At 39.4% G+C, this 18,230-nt stretch overlaps 1 protein-coding gene across 1 annotated transcript in view; it reads right to left on the bottom strand.

Moving 5' to 3' along the window:
* LOC120535995 (hemicentin-1-like) overlaps window positions 1-18,230 on the bottom strand; it is a 222,098-nt gene that overhangs the window by 132,251 nt on the left and 71,617 nt on the right. Inside the window, 9 exon segments of the mRNA XM_039764259.1 lie at window positions 1,621-1,768; window positions 2,307-2,437; window positions 3,407-3,598; window positions 5,114-5,197; window positions 7,212-7,478; window positions 7,614-7,741; window positions 10,886-11,045; window positions 14,480-14,639; window positions 16,534-16,646. Coding sequence (XP_039620193.1) covers window positions 1,621-1,768; window positions 2,307-2,437; window positions 3,407-3,598; window positions 5,114-5,197; window positions 7,212-7,478; window positions 7,614-7,741; window positions 10,886-11,045; window positions 14,480-14,639; window positions 16,534-16,646 — 1,383 coding nt within the window.

The following is an 18,230-nucleotide window of genomic DNA, read 5'->3' as shown; positions in this document are numbered from 1 at the left end:
GACTGGAGTCGGGTGGAAGAGGAAGACAAGGTCTGGGAGGAGGCAGCTTGAAGAAGTAAGGCATTTGTGTTGTGGCCAGGACTTTGGGGGTTTTGAGGTGCACTTGCAACTGTAAATATGTATAATAAACGTGTGTTGGGTGACGCCAATGTGTCCGCCTGTCTGGGTCCGGCCCAAGCTCCACACAAGATACAAAATACTGAAATAAAGAAAAGACCAAGCAATAAAAAATGACCAAAAATTAGTCATACAATAGAAAAGCAAACAATTCTAAAAGATCAGAAATTCTAATCAGAAATTTCATAAAAATCTGAGAAAAGCTCCAAGTTTGAAAACTGATTACTATGTCCCTGAACTTTGCCAAAACAGACTCCCTTACTGACTGCTATGGTTAAACCCACCCCCATAACCTGGGGGGTACAACGAAATGTGCCTAAGAAAACTTGGGCACATCAAGTTGAGAAGGACCTCAAACAACATTTACTCAGCCTAATGCAGGTCAAGGCAACAGTACAAGATAAAACCAGCTGGAAGAAAATCATGCGGGATGCCCAAATCCCATTGGCACCTACAGTAGCCTGCAGGCTTTGAGGACAGCCTTGTCCAGATGCCCGCTAAAGGATTGATGAATGAATACGTAAAGGATTTGATGTCATTTGAGCATGGTCACACAGTTTTGGTGGTCAAGACAATTCCCCTCAGGGATTAATAAATTATATCAAATCAAAAATCATAATTAAGAGCAAATCACAAGCTTAGAAATTGCCTGCACTTTATAAAAAGCTTCTTGAGCAATTGAATTTAGGGAATATTTCTTTTACTTTGTTTTTGTAATTTCCAAACTTTTATCCTTGCTTACTGTTTCATCTGTAAAAGCCATCAAGAAATATCTCTGCTATTCACTACAAAGAAGTGTTGCTATTATCTTTTCTCGGTCCTGACATATGTGATGCTTTGATTGGATGCAAGATTCAAAGCCAAAACGAACTACGTTAATATTGTAGCCAGAGATTTTAAAAGTGTCTTTTCCAAAGAAGCGGACAAACTCATAAGTATTATAAGGACTAGGAGAGAACCTTTAGAGCTGTACTAACAGACAGTCAATAAAGTAATCTTGATGTCCGTTACTAGGAAACATCTACTGTATGTGTGTCAAAACCAAAATGAAAATGAAAAAATAAAGTTAAAATATGATACCAGACCCCCGTGACCCTGTAGTAAGGATATAGCGGGTTGGATAATGGATGGAAGGAATATACGAGAAGTCCTTACCAATAGCTAAAATTCTTTTCTCTAAATGAACTATGTTGACAGGCTTGCCAGATTTGTTTTTATCTAAAAGTCTGGACACCATGTGCTTACGTGTCGCCATCCTAAATAAAGTGTGCAAGTCAGTGTCTCGTGTCACATCAATATCCAAACTCGTGACTTGCCAAAGAACATGGTTTCCATCAACAGTATGTCTATGACCACAGAAACAAAACAGCAGCACTCATGACACTAATAAAATAATGATGAAAATTAATACAAATCATACAATGATAATAACAAAATGACTCACTTTGCAGGGTGAATTCATAAAATAGCACTAAACCCACCTAAGGAGCATGCTCACCTTACCTTGTACCATTATGTAAAACGTTCGTTCAGCCTCTCCAACCTTGTTTTTGAAATGACAGGAAAATTGCCCAGAATCCTTCATCTGAACTCGGGGGATACGTAGAGTCTGACCACCATTCTGGATCCAAATCCTGGTAGCTTCTGAAATCTGGTTAACCAACAATGATTCAAATAAAATCACACTGCCATTAATGTAGTGGAGGCATCCTGTGACCATCTCACAGAGGGCTTTCATATTTCTCCCCCTTTCATTTAATTTCTAATACATTGTCCTGCATGCACATGGCAAGAACTTGAACTTGACAAGACATTTTCCACACAGAATTGGTGGAGTCTGGACTCTTGCAAGTAATACTTTCTGAAGGCAGCAAACAAATCATTTGCTGGAGACTATTTCTACAGTCTGAAAAAATGTTAAGTGTTGATTGTGAACTATATCATCCTTAGAAAAAGACGTAATAGGTCTAAGGGCATTCTCAATCAATTTTTACTAAAAATTAAAGTTACTGCACTAGAGGAGCTACAATGGATCTAATTTTACTGGGCTTCTGTTGTTCCTGGAACTCCTGTAGGTCAGATCCATAGAGTTCTTTACTTTCTACATTGTCACCCATTTTTCCATGCAGCCTGCAGAGGGCAGCAGAACAACACATTTTATTTTTTAAGAAGATCTGCATAATCTTTACCGGAAGGCCATTCTTGAGCCATGTGACTGATGGGGCTGGGATGGCATAGGCATCACAGGTGAGTGTTAAAGGATGATTCAGGGTCACAGTTCGGTTTTGAGGCTGGCCGTCCTCCTGGATTTCAGGAGCAGCTGCAATGGAGGAAAAATAAGCTAATTTTAGCAAACTTCATGGTTAACAGAAAACAAACTCCGTGGTCATCAGAGTGACTTAAGAGCAACAAATGACAGAACACTGAATGACAGCCTGGGCCTCTTTCATTTTACCATTCCTTCTAGCACAGTGACACAAAATTAAAAGATGGCCAAGCATGCTTTTGTTTTAGAAGACATCCATTCAATTTAAAAAATTACTGCTTTTAAATGAAATGCGACTAACATAGTCTTGTTACACATTAGGAAGCTATAAAAGGACATGTTGTGCAGCTTTGGCCCACACCCCTTCACAGTGCCAGCCTAGGCCACAAATCCTCCTACTACACCACTGTCTTCACTACACCTTGACCAAATCACACCCTATCCATGAATTATATTCCTCCTCCTCTTCTATATAAAGACACATCTCCGAGAACACAGTTAAAATAGCTGATCCTGCTCCAAACTGTTGATCATGTTTTCTTGCAAAATTGACAGGGGCATTTAGAGATGTATTTAGGACTCAGTAAACAGTCTGAAGCAACAGTGTCTTGCTCTCAAGTCAGTAATGGAGTGGACCTTTGACAAGCTTCCTTTTATGTTAGGTTGTTCATTTGCTATTGTGTCATTTCATTGAAGTTTCAGTTTGTCCAGTTATGCTAAAACGTCTTAAAGAAGGACTTTTACCTTCTAGTCAGCATTACCCTCATATATGCAGCCCTCATAAACTCCTTAGATAACACTGGCACTGCCTCTAGTTAACAGATAAGTAGCTAATATTATGAGCATAGGGGACATACATAGAAAACAAGCAATGAATTAATGGAGTAGTGTCCAAAGGAACTCTACACAGAGCAGCCTGTACTGGCAAACTGGAGAATTTGAGCAGCTCAAGGTTATGCAGAGAATTAAAGGGCACTGCAGAACATTAGCATGGACATCTGTGCCTTCTCTCATGCTACTTACCATTGACCTGTAGTCGGTATCTCTTCTCAGATGAGCCTGCCTCATTTGTTGCAATGCACTTATAGTCCCCACTATGTGTTGTCTGGATTGAGCCAATCACCAAGGAGCCGTTCTGCAAGTAGGAGAATCCTGATTGGCTATCAGAGATGTCAAGGCCATTCTTAAACCAGTGGATCTCAGGGGCTGGTGAGCCTGTAGAACAAAAGCAAAACATTCAGTGAGCCAGTGAGTTAAAGGAATTAACCTAATGCTCCAGATTTAGGCACATTTAGGAAATATCTTCAGGGGCCTGGTCCAGCCTATGGAAAACCTTGAGGATATGTCGATACGCACCATTTCATCCATTCTTACTTGGTTATGCAGTTCAAAGTTATAGGGGGTCAGTGCCTATCCCAACAGTACTGGGGCTAAGTAGTGCCAGTCATTCACACTCGTACACACTCCCTCAGGGTTTACCTCAAGGTAAACATTTAATGCCACACACGTGTGTTTAAGATGTCTGAGAAAAACCAAGACTGACATAGGAAGAACTTTTGTAACCACTGCATCACTTTATAATAACTGTTAAAGGATTTTAGGTTTATTGGCTTACAGTAAATAGTATATGTGTGTGATCTGTCCACAGGTGCCTTAATAATATTTAATTGGTTTAATTTTTGAAATATTCTTTAAAATTTTGATTAAATTAATTTATTTAATGCATACATTCAAAGCAGGTGTACAGTTTAATCATTACCAGATAACAGAGTCATACTGCTATCAGTTATAGTGATTTATTCAAGGTCACACAAGTAGTGGTAGAACCAGAAACCTTGCCAGTTTGTACAGTGCCCATCACAGCCAAGTCAATGCCAAATTGGCTTACATAATCATGTGACTGTTTGGCTCTCTGGTAGAAAAACTGGTAGTTAAAGCAACTTGCTCAGAATCACATAGGGACAAAGTGGTGAGGATTCAACAAATGACTTTGTATTTTAAACTCCAACACCTTATCCTCTAGGTCTGTCTGTTATGTTTCTGCACTAGAATTCATCTTACAGACTGAATCTTTTAAAATGTGCTTAAATTCTCAGGAAGATATTGCTGTTTTGTTACACGGTGTGGTGTTCTTGTCCTCTAAAATGTATGGATGTCTGGTGTAGTGACCATCTAGTAATTTGGTTGGCTCAGATATTGTTGGAATTTCACCAAAGGCTGTTGAGGACTCAATGAGTAGGTGGGTGGAATGTTAATTTGGTTATAGGGGACCATTTTCCTTTACTAAACTCTGGAATTTCTGGTCCAAAAGAGCCCATCAAAGGTTAACAGACACTCAGCATTACACATTTTACAGCCCCATTCCTGAAACTGTTAGCTAATTAGAAGGCACGTCTACTCACAAAGGAATGCAGCACTGGTGTCCTAGGCTATGGGGTTTAGGAACTAAATGAACATGCTTTTGACGTAACACAGCTAACACGTGGCCACCATGAAGAAAGGTACTCATCAACCCTTCACATCTGTAACACTCAGTCACCACATTATATAAGTAAGTATATTTTCATCTTTAAATTGCTGTGAGTGTTTAGCATTAGGCTGGCATTTATAAAGAGCTGGTTGCTACCAAGATAGACTCTACCTACACCCAATTCTTTGCTAATGTTTGGATGTCTTACAAATGAAGTATCATAGAGTCAAAGAAAAAAAGAGAACATTGTCATTCAGTACCTTGTGCAGGGCATGGCAGTGTCACCATCCGATTAAGAACTTCTTCTACAAGCACATCTTCGTGGCTGGCAAAGAATGGAGGCTCTGAAACAACAAAGAGTGTGCCAAGACATCAGTGACACAGCAACTGGTTAACCTGCAATTACTGCTGCACATCTGCTCTGCTAATTTCTTGTGTTTAATTACAGATGGAGATTGCCTGCAGCTCCACAGCCTCGCTCACTGGAAAGATTTGTGAGGAATTTTTATCTAAGAGATTCTGCCACTGCAGAAGGTTAGATAGCTCAGACTCACATTCACCGGAAAAGTTAAATTCGTATTTAGAAAGTCTTCAAACTTTGATGGATTGATATGCTGGGGAGGATGTTTTCACTGACATGGATGAATAATAGTAGCAAGAGGAAAAATGTATTTTGCATCCATTTTCATTTATACTATCATTTAATATTATTATTATTATTAATCATCATCATCATCATCATATTAATAATAGTCATTGGCAGAAATTCGGGCTCAAGCATTGCTTGTATGGAGTTTGCATGTTCTCCCTGTCTAAGTGAGTTTTCTGCAAGTTGATCTGTGTGAGCGGGTGTGTGTGCCCTGCACTGGCCTGGCAGTGCTATCAGAAACCATAACGGATGGATGGATGGATGGATAATAATATAATTCAAAGGCTCTGACAACTGAGAAATGGATTTCTCAGGTATGAAAATATTATGTTTTGTCACAGTGCTACCTCTAAACACTTTTGGAATTACATAGTTCTATAAGATGAGTAATGAATTTTGCTTTCTGTTTGGTTTTCAGGATTACCACAAATTAAAGTAATAGCAATAATAATAATAATATTAAAGCAGTTAGCATGTGTAGAAATGCCACAGTGACCTCTCTGACCACTTCTGGAACTGGACTGTACCATATGATGTATCATACATTTCACTTTCTGTCTTATTTGTGTAATCAGAACATAAGTTTAATATGACACTGTCCTCTGTACACATATATTTTATAAATCTACTTTTCCTTCTACTCATGTGCACAGAGCCAAAGTTAGAACAGGGGCTCATCATTTAGAACTGCTAGGCAAAGCATAAGACAAGACAGATAAAAGACAGCTGGGGAAACGTGCAGTCAGACTGATGACCATTGTATACTCTTTCTATCTGTCAAACTCCGCATGAAATTGTATCATCTTTGCCTTGTTTGGAATGGCATGATTCACCTAAGTAGGGGCCTGCACATGAAGAAAGAGTATAAAGCCTTAGAACATTACCCGGCTCATCTTTTGAAGCCGACGGACAGATGGGAGATAACGTCATCTGATCCTGAAAATCCTTCCAACACAGTGGCGAAAATGTCAGACTCTACACATCGGGCCCCCACTCCTGAACTGGGTTCTTGCCATTGGCTTCCTTCATCTGTTATGCCGCATATGTCGTCATTAAAGAAAGCTAAGTTATTTCTCCTATGTGATTTCTTACTGCCGTATCACTAAGGGAGGGGTATCGCCTTTTAATATCATATCTATATAGATTTGGGTTATGTAACACGGCACAATTACAAAAGAACTCATTCCAACAAAGGAGCTAACGTTATTTTTGGCTTTCAAGATTTCCACAGATTAAAGGTATCAAGTCCAAAATTCTTCCTGCCTTCTATAAACCAAATCTTCCAGGATGGGCACGTGGTTCTTGTCACCTTGAACTGGATAGGTGTGTTATCGAATAGATTGATACTTCTATTACTGCTACTGCTGTGACTAGTAGTACTGCATATACTGTATACTAATACTTCTAATAATAATGCCTTACTGAACACAATTATATTCAAATTTAAGTTGGTCCAGCTACCCTTTGTTTTTCCTGAAACTCATACACATAATACCTCATCTCTGATTCTTTTCTCTGTTTCTCAAGTTAACACTTCTTCCCACCTCTGCTCAACAGGGGTCAATTCCAGGGTCAATGCCAGAGTTTGTTCTGGGGTCAGAGGACATTTTTGTGATGACTAGGCACTTTAGCTTCCTGCATGGCCTCTGGGGAAGCATCTCATTTCCCCTTCCCATTAATGTCATAAATATCATAAATAAGATCCTTACCCAAGACCTCCAGTGTAATCTCTGCCATGTCCTCTCCACTGTGGCTGACTGCTACACAGCGATATTCTCCTGCATCAGAGGATTTCACACTCCTAATAAAAATGGACCCTCCATACTGGTCAGTGGATGCTATGTTTTCCAGTGGGTATCCATTCCGAAACCATTTCAGCTCAGGTACAGGGTCTCCATGAGCCAAACAGGGCAAAGTAACCAGCTGACCAACAAGAGCTTTGAGAAGACGTGGCCCAGGCTGAATTTTGGGTGGAACTTTAAGAAATAATAAAATAAACAGTGGTAGTTACTTTCACAATTGTAATCAATCATTTATCTAGAGAAGATGACTCATTTTTAATACAGATTCTAGAGGAGTGGCAGCACAGAACAACAGGCCACTTTACTTACTCTGGACCTGCAGCCTGTACAATATGGTGGTGTTCCCTGCAATGTTGACAACAAAACATCTGTAAAGTCCATTGTCAGTCTGCTGAGACCCACTGATCTTCAGTGACCCTTCGGGCAGAACCACAGCCCTGTAAAGAGACAAAAAAGCACATTAGCCTGAATCACTTGACTTGACATAAAGTTGACTGGAAAGCCTTTCAACACCACACAAAAAGGTCACGTCCACCTGAGGAGTGGGCAACAAACTTATGATCCACTGGGCAACTAGCGTTGATGGTCATCATAGGCAGACTAATGGCAAAAATTAGGCTTTGTGAAATGATGCCTTACCTCTCCTGAGAAATGGATAAGTCAAGAAGTATTCCATGTGAGACAGATAGAAAGATAAATGAAAGGCACTGTATAATAGATAGATAGATAGATAGATAGATAGATAGATAGATAGATAGATAGATAGATAGATAGATAGATAGATGTGAAATTTTGTACAGTTCAAACCAAGTGTAATGCAGTCAAATATGCTATTAAAGATATAATGTGCTAACATGACAGAGTTTTGATGTATGAAGGTGCAGATTCAAATGACTGCTGAAAATAAATATGCCTGACACTTTCTTATCTCAGAAATATTCCATTAGTCTGTTTCTTTAAAGCCTGTATTTGGATTAGGATGTTTTCCAAAAAAGTTGGAGTGGGAAAATGGAAGCAGGTAATGCAGAATGCTTTACCAGCTTGGGTGTCAGTAAATTTCCTGCACTGGCCCTTCACTCACACGAGTCAATTCCCTGTGGCCCTTGTTGAAAAACAGGCTAACATGCTGAATGGGAAAGCAGATGGTGGGAGAATAAAAAGCAAAATCAGCAGGAGGGTGAGCACAAGAACATAAGCATAAGCAGCACTCAGCTAAGTAACCAGACAACATGACAGCACCTATTCAGATAAGAGATTACTATATTTAATGTAGTCAATCAGTCCCTTTTTTGGGAAAGCACCTTTCACAGCGATCAACATGACAAAGTGCTGCATAATCAATCAGTCTTCATTTTACATAGCACCTTTCACAGAGAGCCCAATGTGCTTTATAATCAATCTTTATTTTATGTAGCTTCTTATACAGAGAGTTCCATCACTAGGTGCTTTATATTTAACTTTAATTAACATAACATTCTAAAACTGGGGACAGGGCCTAGCAAGCAAGCAAGGAAATTGTATTTATAACACATATTTAAAAACAAAACATAATGTTAACCAAAGTGCTGTACATTTAAGAGATAAAAGGCAAGGGAAATGACATAAAAGTTAAAAATCAGGAGTGGTCTCCCCTAGACTAGATGGATATTTGAGGAGTAAACAGCAAGACAATGATTATATTTTTATATTAAATGCATTAGACAAAGAACCATCAACAACAAATCAAATCAAGTTAATATATTGAACAATTATTATAAAAGTAAAGTTAAATAAATCAGACTCTGCAGCTGCATGAATAAAAAAGTACCACTTCCGGTTAGCAGAAATAACTCAAAAGTTGATAGAAATCTATGTTTTGTACCAAATACTTGTATACAAAATTTGGTTGACCAAAGTGAAAGTATACTCACGTTATCATGTTTACACACACACACACACACACAATTCCAAAAATGGTATTTACTGACTAAAGGAGGTCTAAAACATTGAAATTCATCAAAATCTTGAAATCTAATTTTTCGACGATTCCAATACTTTCCCTATGCTTCGTATACGAGAAAGTTAAAACCATATTATCATTAGTACAGACACATTACGACAAAAAACAAATATATAAATCTGCATCGACACAGACTTGAAAGCTCATGAAAAAAGGTGAGTTTTGAGTCTACTTTTAATAACAGTTAATAGAAGAAGAAGCTTTAACATTGAGGGGTAAGCTATCCGTCAGTCTTGGGGCAGTTACTGTAATCCCCTTAATGTTTTAACTGGGATTGAGGCACATGTAATAATAGCTGAGATGAAGATCTTAATGACCTGATGGTGGAATGGGGCAAAGCAAGTCAACAATACTATAAGGTGGGGCCAAGCCATTTAAAGCTTTAAAAACAAATGAATCCTAAATTAAACCGAGAGCCACTGAAGGAAAGCTAAAGCTGGAGTGATGTGATTTCTTTCTTTCGTGCCAGTCAGCAATGTCTCAGCATCATTCTGTACCAGTTGCAGATGTAGCAAAGATGACTGACTGACACCCATACGCAAAAATAATCTAAAGGGGAAAATATAAATGCCTGGAACACTTTCTCTAAATCAGAAAATGATCATATCGGCCACACTTCAGAGATCATTCTAGAGTGAAAAAAACTGATCTTGACAATCAAGTTTACTTGTTGTTCAAATTTCAGGTCTGGATCAAAAATCACTTCCCAGATTTGTAACCTGCGATTTCACTTAGTATTAGTACTAGAGTACATTGCAATACTTTTAGGTGGACCTAACAAGATCATCTCAGATTTACTTTCATTCAGCTTGTGAAAATTATTTGCCAACCAGCCTTTAATCTCCACCAAACAGTCACCACAAGGCCTTCAAAAATCAGGCATTATTATGTTTCATAGATTTCAAGCTGTATATAATCAGCATAAAAGTGAAAGGAAACATCAGCTTTCCTAATAATCTGACCTAAAGGTCTCATGTAAGTGGAAAAGAGAACAAACCCTAAAACTGAGTCTTGTGAGACTTCACATGAGGCAACAGTAGGAACCAACCCTATGTGGGACACCAGTCTATCCAAGGGGGTACCCACATAGGGGCAGCATACATACCATTTGGGATGGTAGTGGAAAACCATTGAACCCAGATGTAAAACCACACAAACAATGGGACTAGACAACATACAGATTATACACAGACAACGAGAAGGTTTGGGATCAGAATGCAGAATTCATTAGGCAGCAGCAATAACACCCTATCTTGTCATGCACATTATTATATTGTGTTCTTTTGTAATTTTCTTTACTTGGTAAAGACCTTTGTGATACTAGAAAAGGCAATAATAGTTTGATTTGTTATTGTGTGTTTTAATTTGTTAGGTCATTTGTTAGCTCATGTGGTAGATTGGATTTTGAAGATACTTTTGATGGTCCTTATTATGCTAGGCACTATATAAAATAAAGATATAAAGTGTTTACTAGTTTATCTTACAATAAAATGTCACTGGATAAGTTTGTAAAAAAACTGCAAAGTTTGAGAGGCAGGCCAATACTTGTCATTATGCCCAAAAGCCCTGGAGTTGCTCTTACCGTGCTGCAATTGCTGGGATGGGGTAGGAGTCTTTCTTCCAGGTCACAGTAGGTGTAGGGATTCCCTGGGCCTCGCACGGAAGGATCACCTCTGACCCAATAACTGCCGTTACTGTGTGGGGTTCATGCTGATCATTTGATCCCTTGACCGTGGGCTTGACTAGGGTACAGAAAGTACTGTGTTAAGTTAAAGCATCAATAAATTAAACATTAGACTTCTGTTTCTCTCATTCTGATAGTCTTGCTTTTCTACACTTTAATAGTCTTCAAAAGATCAAAATCAATTCAAAATAGAAGCCATTAAGTAAGGATGAGTAGAACTATTATGCACCAAACTGATGCCAATAAATTTTCTTTGTTAGAACCCATGGAACAAGTGTATCAGGCTTATCTCTTGGAGTCTCTGTTGGATTATCCTGGCGGTGTGCAGCATCCTCTGGATTCCAAATCTTCCTTCACTCTTCATCATAAAGCTCTTCATGCTTTTTTGACTGAATTTTGCTTTTATTAGGCTTCTAGTTTTCTTTTTTCCAAATGTTCATGTTCATATATACCTGACAGATTTTCATTTTTGTTTTAATTTCAAAAATATCATAATATAACATTATGAAAGGTGACCTAGTAGTGCTGGTACAGAGCCTCGTGCCTGCAGTGTTCTGTTTTCATCAGTCATGTCTATGTGTGTGTCATTTTAACTAGTGGCTCTAAAACTGGCCTATGTGAGTGTGTATGGGAGTGTGTGTGTAAGGGTGCCCTACAGTGGACTGGCACTCCATCCAGGGTTTGTTTCTGTGTCACACTCAATAATGCCAGGATAGGCTGTGCTTTCTTGTACCCCTAAACTAAATACGAAGTTAGAAAAATGCATGGGGCACTATATTCACTCTCATGTGTCTTCTTTGATTCTGCACAAAGAATCTTAGAATTCAATCTGATCATGAAGTACATCATATCCATGTCTACATGCATTTATCTCTGTCACAGAAATGTGTGGATTGTAGGGAACTACAGTATTTAAACTGTAATAATAAATGTGCCCACTAAAATTGAAATTTATAAAGACATTAAGTATTATGACCTTCTGTAATTCAGTTTTACTGTATTCATATTTGATTTATCTATTTTTCTAGTTGTTTGTTATTTTAATGGCTCTGATGGTGATTGCACCCTGATGCAAATTTGTATGTTTACTTATTGTAGGTGCCGCCATTTTGTTTCTCACAGCCATGTGTATGTGTAAATGTCCGAACAGTGGACTGGGGATCATTTAGTGTTTGTTTCTGCCTTATACCTAGTGATTCCAGGATAGGCTCCAAACGCTGGATTAGATTAACACTAGAATTACCAAAGCCTACGAAAAAAGTCATAAACCTGGCCCACCTTAAATCCGTTCGCACGTCTCCATTCAGTGTCTTTTGTCTTGTAAATCTGTCGATAAGCCCAAGCAGCAAGCAGCCTACTATCCCATCCTCCCACCGCTGCAGAAACGACAACCACGTTTGTCTTTTAGGTATGTGTTCAACATTTCTTGCATTTCCTGTCATCCTACATAGATCTTTGTAGACACGGAACACACATGAAATGCATGTGTTCCAAAAAAATGATATATTTTTTATATACAGCTCTAGGTATTACCTCACTTCCTGATAAACAAGTCTTGAGCTAGGAGAGGTTTTTGCCGTTTCTGCAGCTGTGGGAGGATGGGATAGTAGGCTGCTTGCTGCTTGGGCTTATTGACACATTTACAAGACAAAAGACGCTGAATGGAGAGGTACGAGCGGATTTAAGGTGGGCTGGGTTTACGAGTTTTTTCGTAGGCTTTGGTAATTTTAGTGTTAAGCAGGTCTGAAAAAGTTACACCATTTGTTTCATGATACTTAGCCTTTGGTAAGTATTCTGAATTTCCATTACCATGTAGCCCCAGCTGCACTAGTGAAAAAACAACAGGAGTCTGAGTTTATCCTTTAAGTAGCAAAGGGATTTGAACACACATAGCAAACAGTTACAGGTTTAAGTGTCTTCTGCTTCAAAATACATTCGTACCTGTACTTATTAAGTATCTCAGGATTTCTCGTAGGAATCACAATTAAAAGACTAAAGTAGAATGAGAAGAATAGAACATGGGAACTCCAAGGGTAGGTGTTTACATTTGAGAATGAATGACATCACAATTTTATGGCTCCCCGAGCCGCAAAATAGCACACATGAAGTTAGTTTGTACTTTACATGGTTAATCATGATGATGTTTTGTAGTTTTCTGATACTAATGCTAAGGATTCACCACAACAATAATAATAATAATAATAATAATAAATTCAAAGAAAAAGAAAGAAAACCTAATATTGACCACTTTGCAACAACATCAAGAATAATGCTGTGATGAGCACCAAGATTTAAAAACTAAGACACACACACACACCATATGAGAGTAAATCCATCCATCCATTATCCAACCCGCTATATTATAACTACAGGATCACGGGGGTCTGCTGGAGCCAATCCCAGCCAACACAGGGCACAAGGCAGTAAATAAACCCTGGGCGGGATACCAGCCCACCACAGGGCACGCACATACTAGGGACAATTTAGGATCGCTAATCCACCTAACCTGCATGTCTTTGGACTGTGGGAGGAAACTGGAGTACCCGGAGGAAACCCACGCAGACAGCATGCAAACTCCATGCATAGAGGACCTGGGAAGTGAACCCGGGTCACCTAACTGTGAGGCAGCAGCGTTACCCACTGTGCCACTGTGCCGCCTGAGGGTAAATCCTAATAGTATATTTAACAATGAATAATCCACAGCCATGCTTTCAGAATAGTCACCTTCCTGCAGTAATGGCCATCGCCTAGTAAAGTAACAGTTACTGAAACTAGCCACAGCTAATGTGGCACCATTTCTGAAGTCACCTTCACTCTTCTGGTGTTCCCAGTCAACTCCCAGAGTCATGTCACACTCCATGATCCTCTCTTATCTTCTGTGAGGCTCTATTTATCTAATGCCCCGGGCATCTTCACCTGCCTTTATTGAACCTTCCCAGGTTTGTAAAGTGTAATGCAAATGATCTACAGGTTCATGGAATGCAGGACTCAGAGTACCTGTGTGACATTTTGTTGTCAATCAACCATCTAGCCCCGCCTATCTTCAGGGTAATATGTTAGATACTACATTACAGTTTGAAATCATGTTCACCTTTGTGTTGATACTGTGATATTGCTTGTGATCCACATGTGCGTGCTCATCCACACTTGGCAATGATCTTTGTGTGTGTGCCGATTTGTACGCATGCAGCTTGCTTTAACATTACCTGGCATGGAGAGGTGGGGAAATGCATAAATTTGCATATTACCTCATGTGCTGTATAAAGGCATTCAAAGTTTGGTGGGTAATTCAAGAAAGGGTTGGTTGTGACATACCTAAATCATCACTTTGGCAAAGCTGCATATGCCCTGTGTCTAAAAATGTAATGTTACCAATACAAGTTTGTGTTTCTCTGAGACTGTTAAGCCAGTTAGGACCATTTTCTTACTCTCACACATTTGATAAATTACAATTCATGTACGTCTCTCCTCAACAAGATAAAAGGTTCTCACCATTGACCTGAAGTTCCATCTCCCTGCTGGCATAACCCACCGGGTTGGTGGCATTGCACACAAAAACCCCTGCATCTTCTGGCTTCGGCTCTGGTATAACTAGTGACCCTCGACTGTCCATCAAGTATCGGGTGGTCTGCCTGGGGATAAGTTCTTTTCCCTGTGTGAGACAAGTCATGGGATGATTCTGTTGATGTGAAGTCAGTAATTCATCTACTCAGTCAGCACATCTGCCTTAGCCTTCATTTTAAAATGACCACCTACGCCTTCTCTACTCTTCCACAAAACATATTTGTGTTTTATGTGTAATTTTTGATTTACTGCTCTGGGTATGCAAACACAGGCAACTTGGCTTCTTGTCCCAAGCTTGAATGTATTCATCTAGCAGACTTATTCTTTTTATCATTTTTACAGATTTTCTCCGCAAGTCACTAAATTACTCAGTGTATTTATTTTACATTGACTCGTTCTTGATGCGCACCATAAAGAAACACACTGCATATACAAGTGGAGTCAAAGACATTTGAGTGACATGCTAAATCAGTAGCTGATTCTGAGGCTGCAGTGTAGACTGTGATTTAGCTAGCAATGGGTGACAAGAGAAAAATGAGCAACAAAGCCAAGAGAAAGGGCAGTGAAGAGAAAATAGAATCTCTCTAAAGCCCAGTGTGTGTAAAAAGCAACCATATGGTGGCAGTATTTACTACACTTGCCCAGGGAACAGCAGAAGAAGATCCTTTAAGGAACGGGCAGAACTGAAGTCAAGACATTGTGTGCAGTGGCCTAAGGTATGGCATAGGCAATTAATGGGAGCCTGAGCTGAGTTTAAGCAGGGTCTCTTTAGACATATAGAATGAGGGGACCAATTGAGACATCTGCTGATTATCACCTATTGCTGGATGGGAGAAGGTAAGCCCAGTAAGGGATACCTGGAAGCAAAGACCCCGTTTGAAGTTCATAAATATAAAAGAAAAGGTTCAGATATGGAGTGGGGTGAGGAGTCAAAACAAGGTAGCCTACACTGGTCTAGGGCACTTTGAACTGCATTGTTTGTATGAAAATATGCTACATATTTAAATGTTGTTGTTGTAGAGGTGACTCTTCCTATGAAGTCAGCAGATGGATTGGAAGGGCATGGGGGGGTCATGAGGTTGCTGAAAAGGGGTGTGTGGCGCTCCTGATATCTATGCAAAGGGATGAAGGTCCAAGTCTTTAGAGTCCTGGTGCTTCCTGTCTTGCTATATGGTTGTGAGACATGGACACTATCCAGTGACCTGAGACGAAGACTGGACTCCTTTGGTCTCACCATGAAAATCCTTGGGTACCGTTGGTTTGACTTTGTGTTGCTCATGGAGTCCCGAATGAGGCACATTACCTGCACTGTGAGGGAGCGTCAGTTACGGTACTATGGCCATGTGGCGCGTTTCCCCGAGGGTGATCCAGCTCGTAAGATCCTCATTGTTGAGGACCCGAGTGGCTGGACCAGACCAAGGGGTCTGCCACGTAACACCTGGCTGCGGCAGAGGGTGGGACTGGACCACGTGTCTGCCTGGGGGGTTGCCAACTGGGACCCTGAGTTGTTTTATCGTGTAGTGGGTGCAGCAACGCACTGTACCAGTGCATGCTTTCCAACTTGACTTGACTTGTTGTAGAGGCCTTAGAATCTTGACACCAGGCATACCTATGGAATGGAGAACAAATGTCCACTCATTGCCAGGGCTCATTGAGTTTTAAGTCAAGAGCTCAGTCACAGTGAAGAAGGGTAGTGCGACCACATGGAAAAGGCAAATGGAGAAGCCAGCCCAGCCAGCCAACAGTGAGGGCTCATTTGGTATATCAGGCAAATTGTGTTGTTTGTGTATTACTGCCTGGGTTTATCTCTACCTTACATTTTGTTAAATTTAAAAAAATAAGCAGTTTGTGTAATTGAGAATGCTATCCAGTCTCTTTATTCCTAGGATGGGGAGATTTATTGCATAAATTAAAACATTGCTAGATTATCCTCCATTAGTGTGAATTCTACATTTTTTTCTAATAAGCAGAGAGGAATTCACCTTGGACCACAGCACTTCTGGCTCTGGTACTCCTTGGGTATCACACAACAATGTGACTGCCATGCCTTCATTGGTGACATAATGTGCAGGTCCAGTACTGATGGATGGGGGAACTAGAAAATAAAGAAAAGAAAACTGGATTAAACAGAAGTTTTAAAAAATGTAAATATTTTTTATATTTTCTACCAAAATAATTTATCTACTACTGTGGGTTAATATTAAGCAACATAGTGTCTTCTGCAATCTTTGCTAATGAAGCTTAATTTTGGGTTACATGCATGTGCACAGAGCCGGTGTCCTCTCCCTGTGTCTTTAAGAGTTATTCTTCATAGTTTAGTTAGTTAGTCAAAAGACAGGTGTATTAGGTTAACAGGTGACTGTAAGTTGATCAGGAACAATGTTGTGTCTGAGTTGTTTTAGCACAGTTTATAAATATAAATAAAAATGTTCTATTCTGGTTATTTAATTTTATGGTTATTTTTGTAAAGTGATCACAAAACCACTTTGAGTTTACTTTTCATGGCTGTGGCCATATTGATTATACCGATGGGTGTACATTGCCAGTCAAGGGACATCATTCCAAGAATGTGCTTAAGATGCACATCACATACACCAAAGCTTTGGATTGTCTCTCTATTCTGTAAAAAAAAAATCCTGGGATGAGACTTTTTCAGAGAGATACTTTCATGTCCCGTGAGACAAGACTTTGTGCCAAGAGATTTAACCACGACCGGGGCCAGAAATAAAAGACAAAGAGTAGATGACAAAGTAGAACGTCATAAAGAGGTTCAAAGATGTTGGCGCGATACACATGCAGAGTAGGTTAGAGATAATGGAAGTACTAAAATTTGAAAGTCTCAAAAAAGTGATAGTAAAGAGTACAAACAAACGCAAATTATTACTCGGTGAAATAACGGAACAGCGAAAAGAGATCGAATATATTGTTTGGATTTAAACTTTAAGTCAGAGACTTGTAGATCGTCTAATTCATGGTACCATCAGGGAAAAGTAGTGTTTTTTCCCAACGAAGAGGCGTATCCACAAAAATTTAAATATGTGTTGCTTGGTGAAAGTGAAATCCACATAAGCGAGTGGCAGAAATGAGAGTGGCTGGCACGTAGCGCAGGTCGGAGGGTTGGCAAGCGAAGCCCCCTAGTCTTCATTAAAACAAATAAAATTATAAGTATATTTAGGCAAAAGACATCAGATTAGTGGTAGGACCTCAGCTTTGTTGTATGACTTTGAATATCTGGGGTTTGTTTTCGATGTTGACAGTCTCTATATTGGTGACTTCCCCATCCTTTAATCATACTAGCTAAAAGACTTCTCCCTTTTGACTTTTCTGCCTTGGAATTTCTTCACTTCCCAAAGTTTTTTTCTACAAAAAATACCCTCATGGCTTACCTGCTCTAATCTCAGACATAGGGCTGTGTTTGCACTTCTGTGGAGCCCTGCTGTGTTTCAAAATTCTCATACTGGAGATAATCAAGAGCACGGCAGTAAAATTAATTCTATTCTTTTATCCCATTCATGTCACTGCCAAGTAGTGCACTGCAGTTTAAAAAATATGACATGCTGCGTATTTCTGTTACAATTTTTTTTGGATATGCAAAGTTTATTGTATGCATGCCTGTTGTAATTTTCTTTTCATTTTTAGGATATGATCATTTTTATTATCATTGTTATTAGTATTTCAT

This window comes from Polypterus senegalus, chromosome 9 (genome assembly GCF_016835505.1).
Source record: "Polypterus senegalus isolate Bchr_013 chromosome 9, ASM1683550v1, whole genome shotgun sequence".
Lineage (NCBI taxonomy): Eukaryota > Metazoa > Chordata > Cladistia > Polypteriformes > Polypteridae > Polypterus > Polypterus senegalus.
Note: the sequence above shows the minus strand (reverse complement) of the source record. Positions and strands in the feature narration are given on the sequence as shown.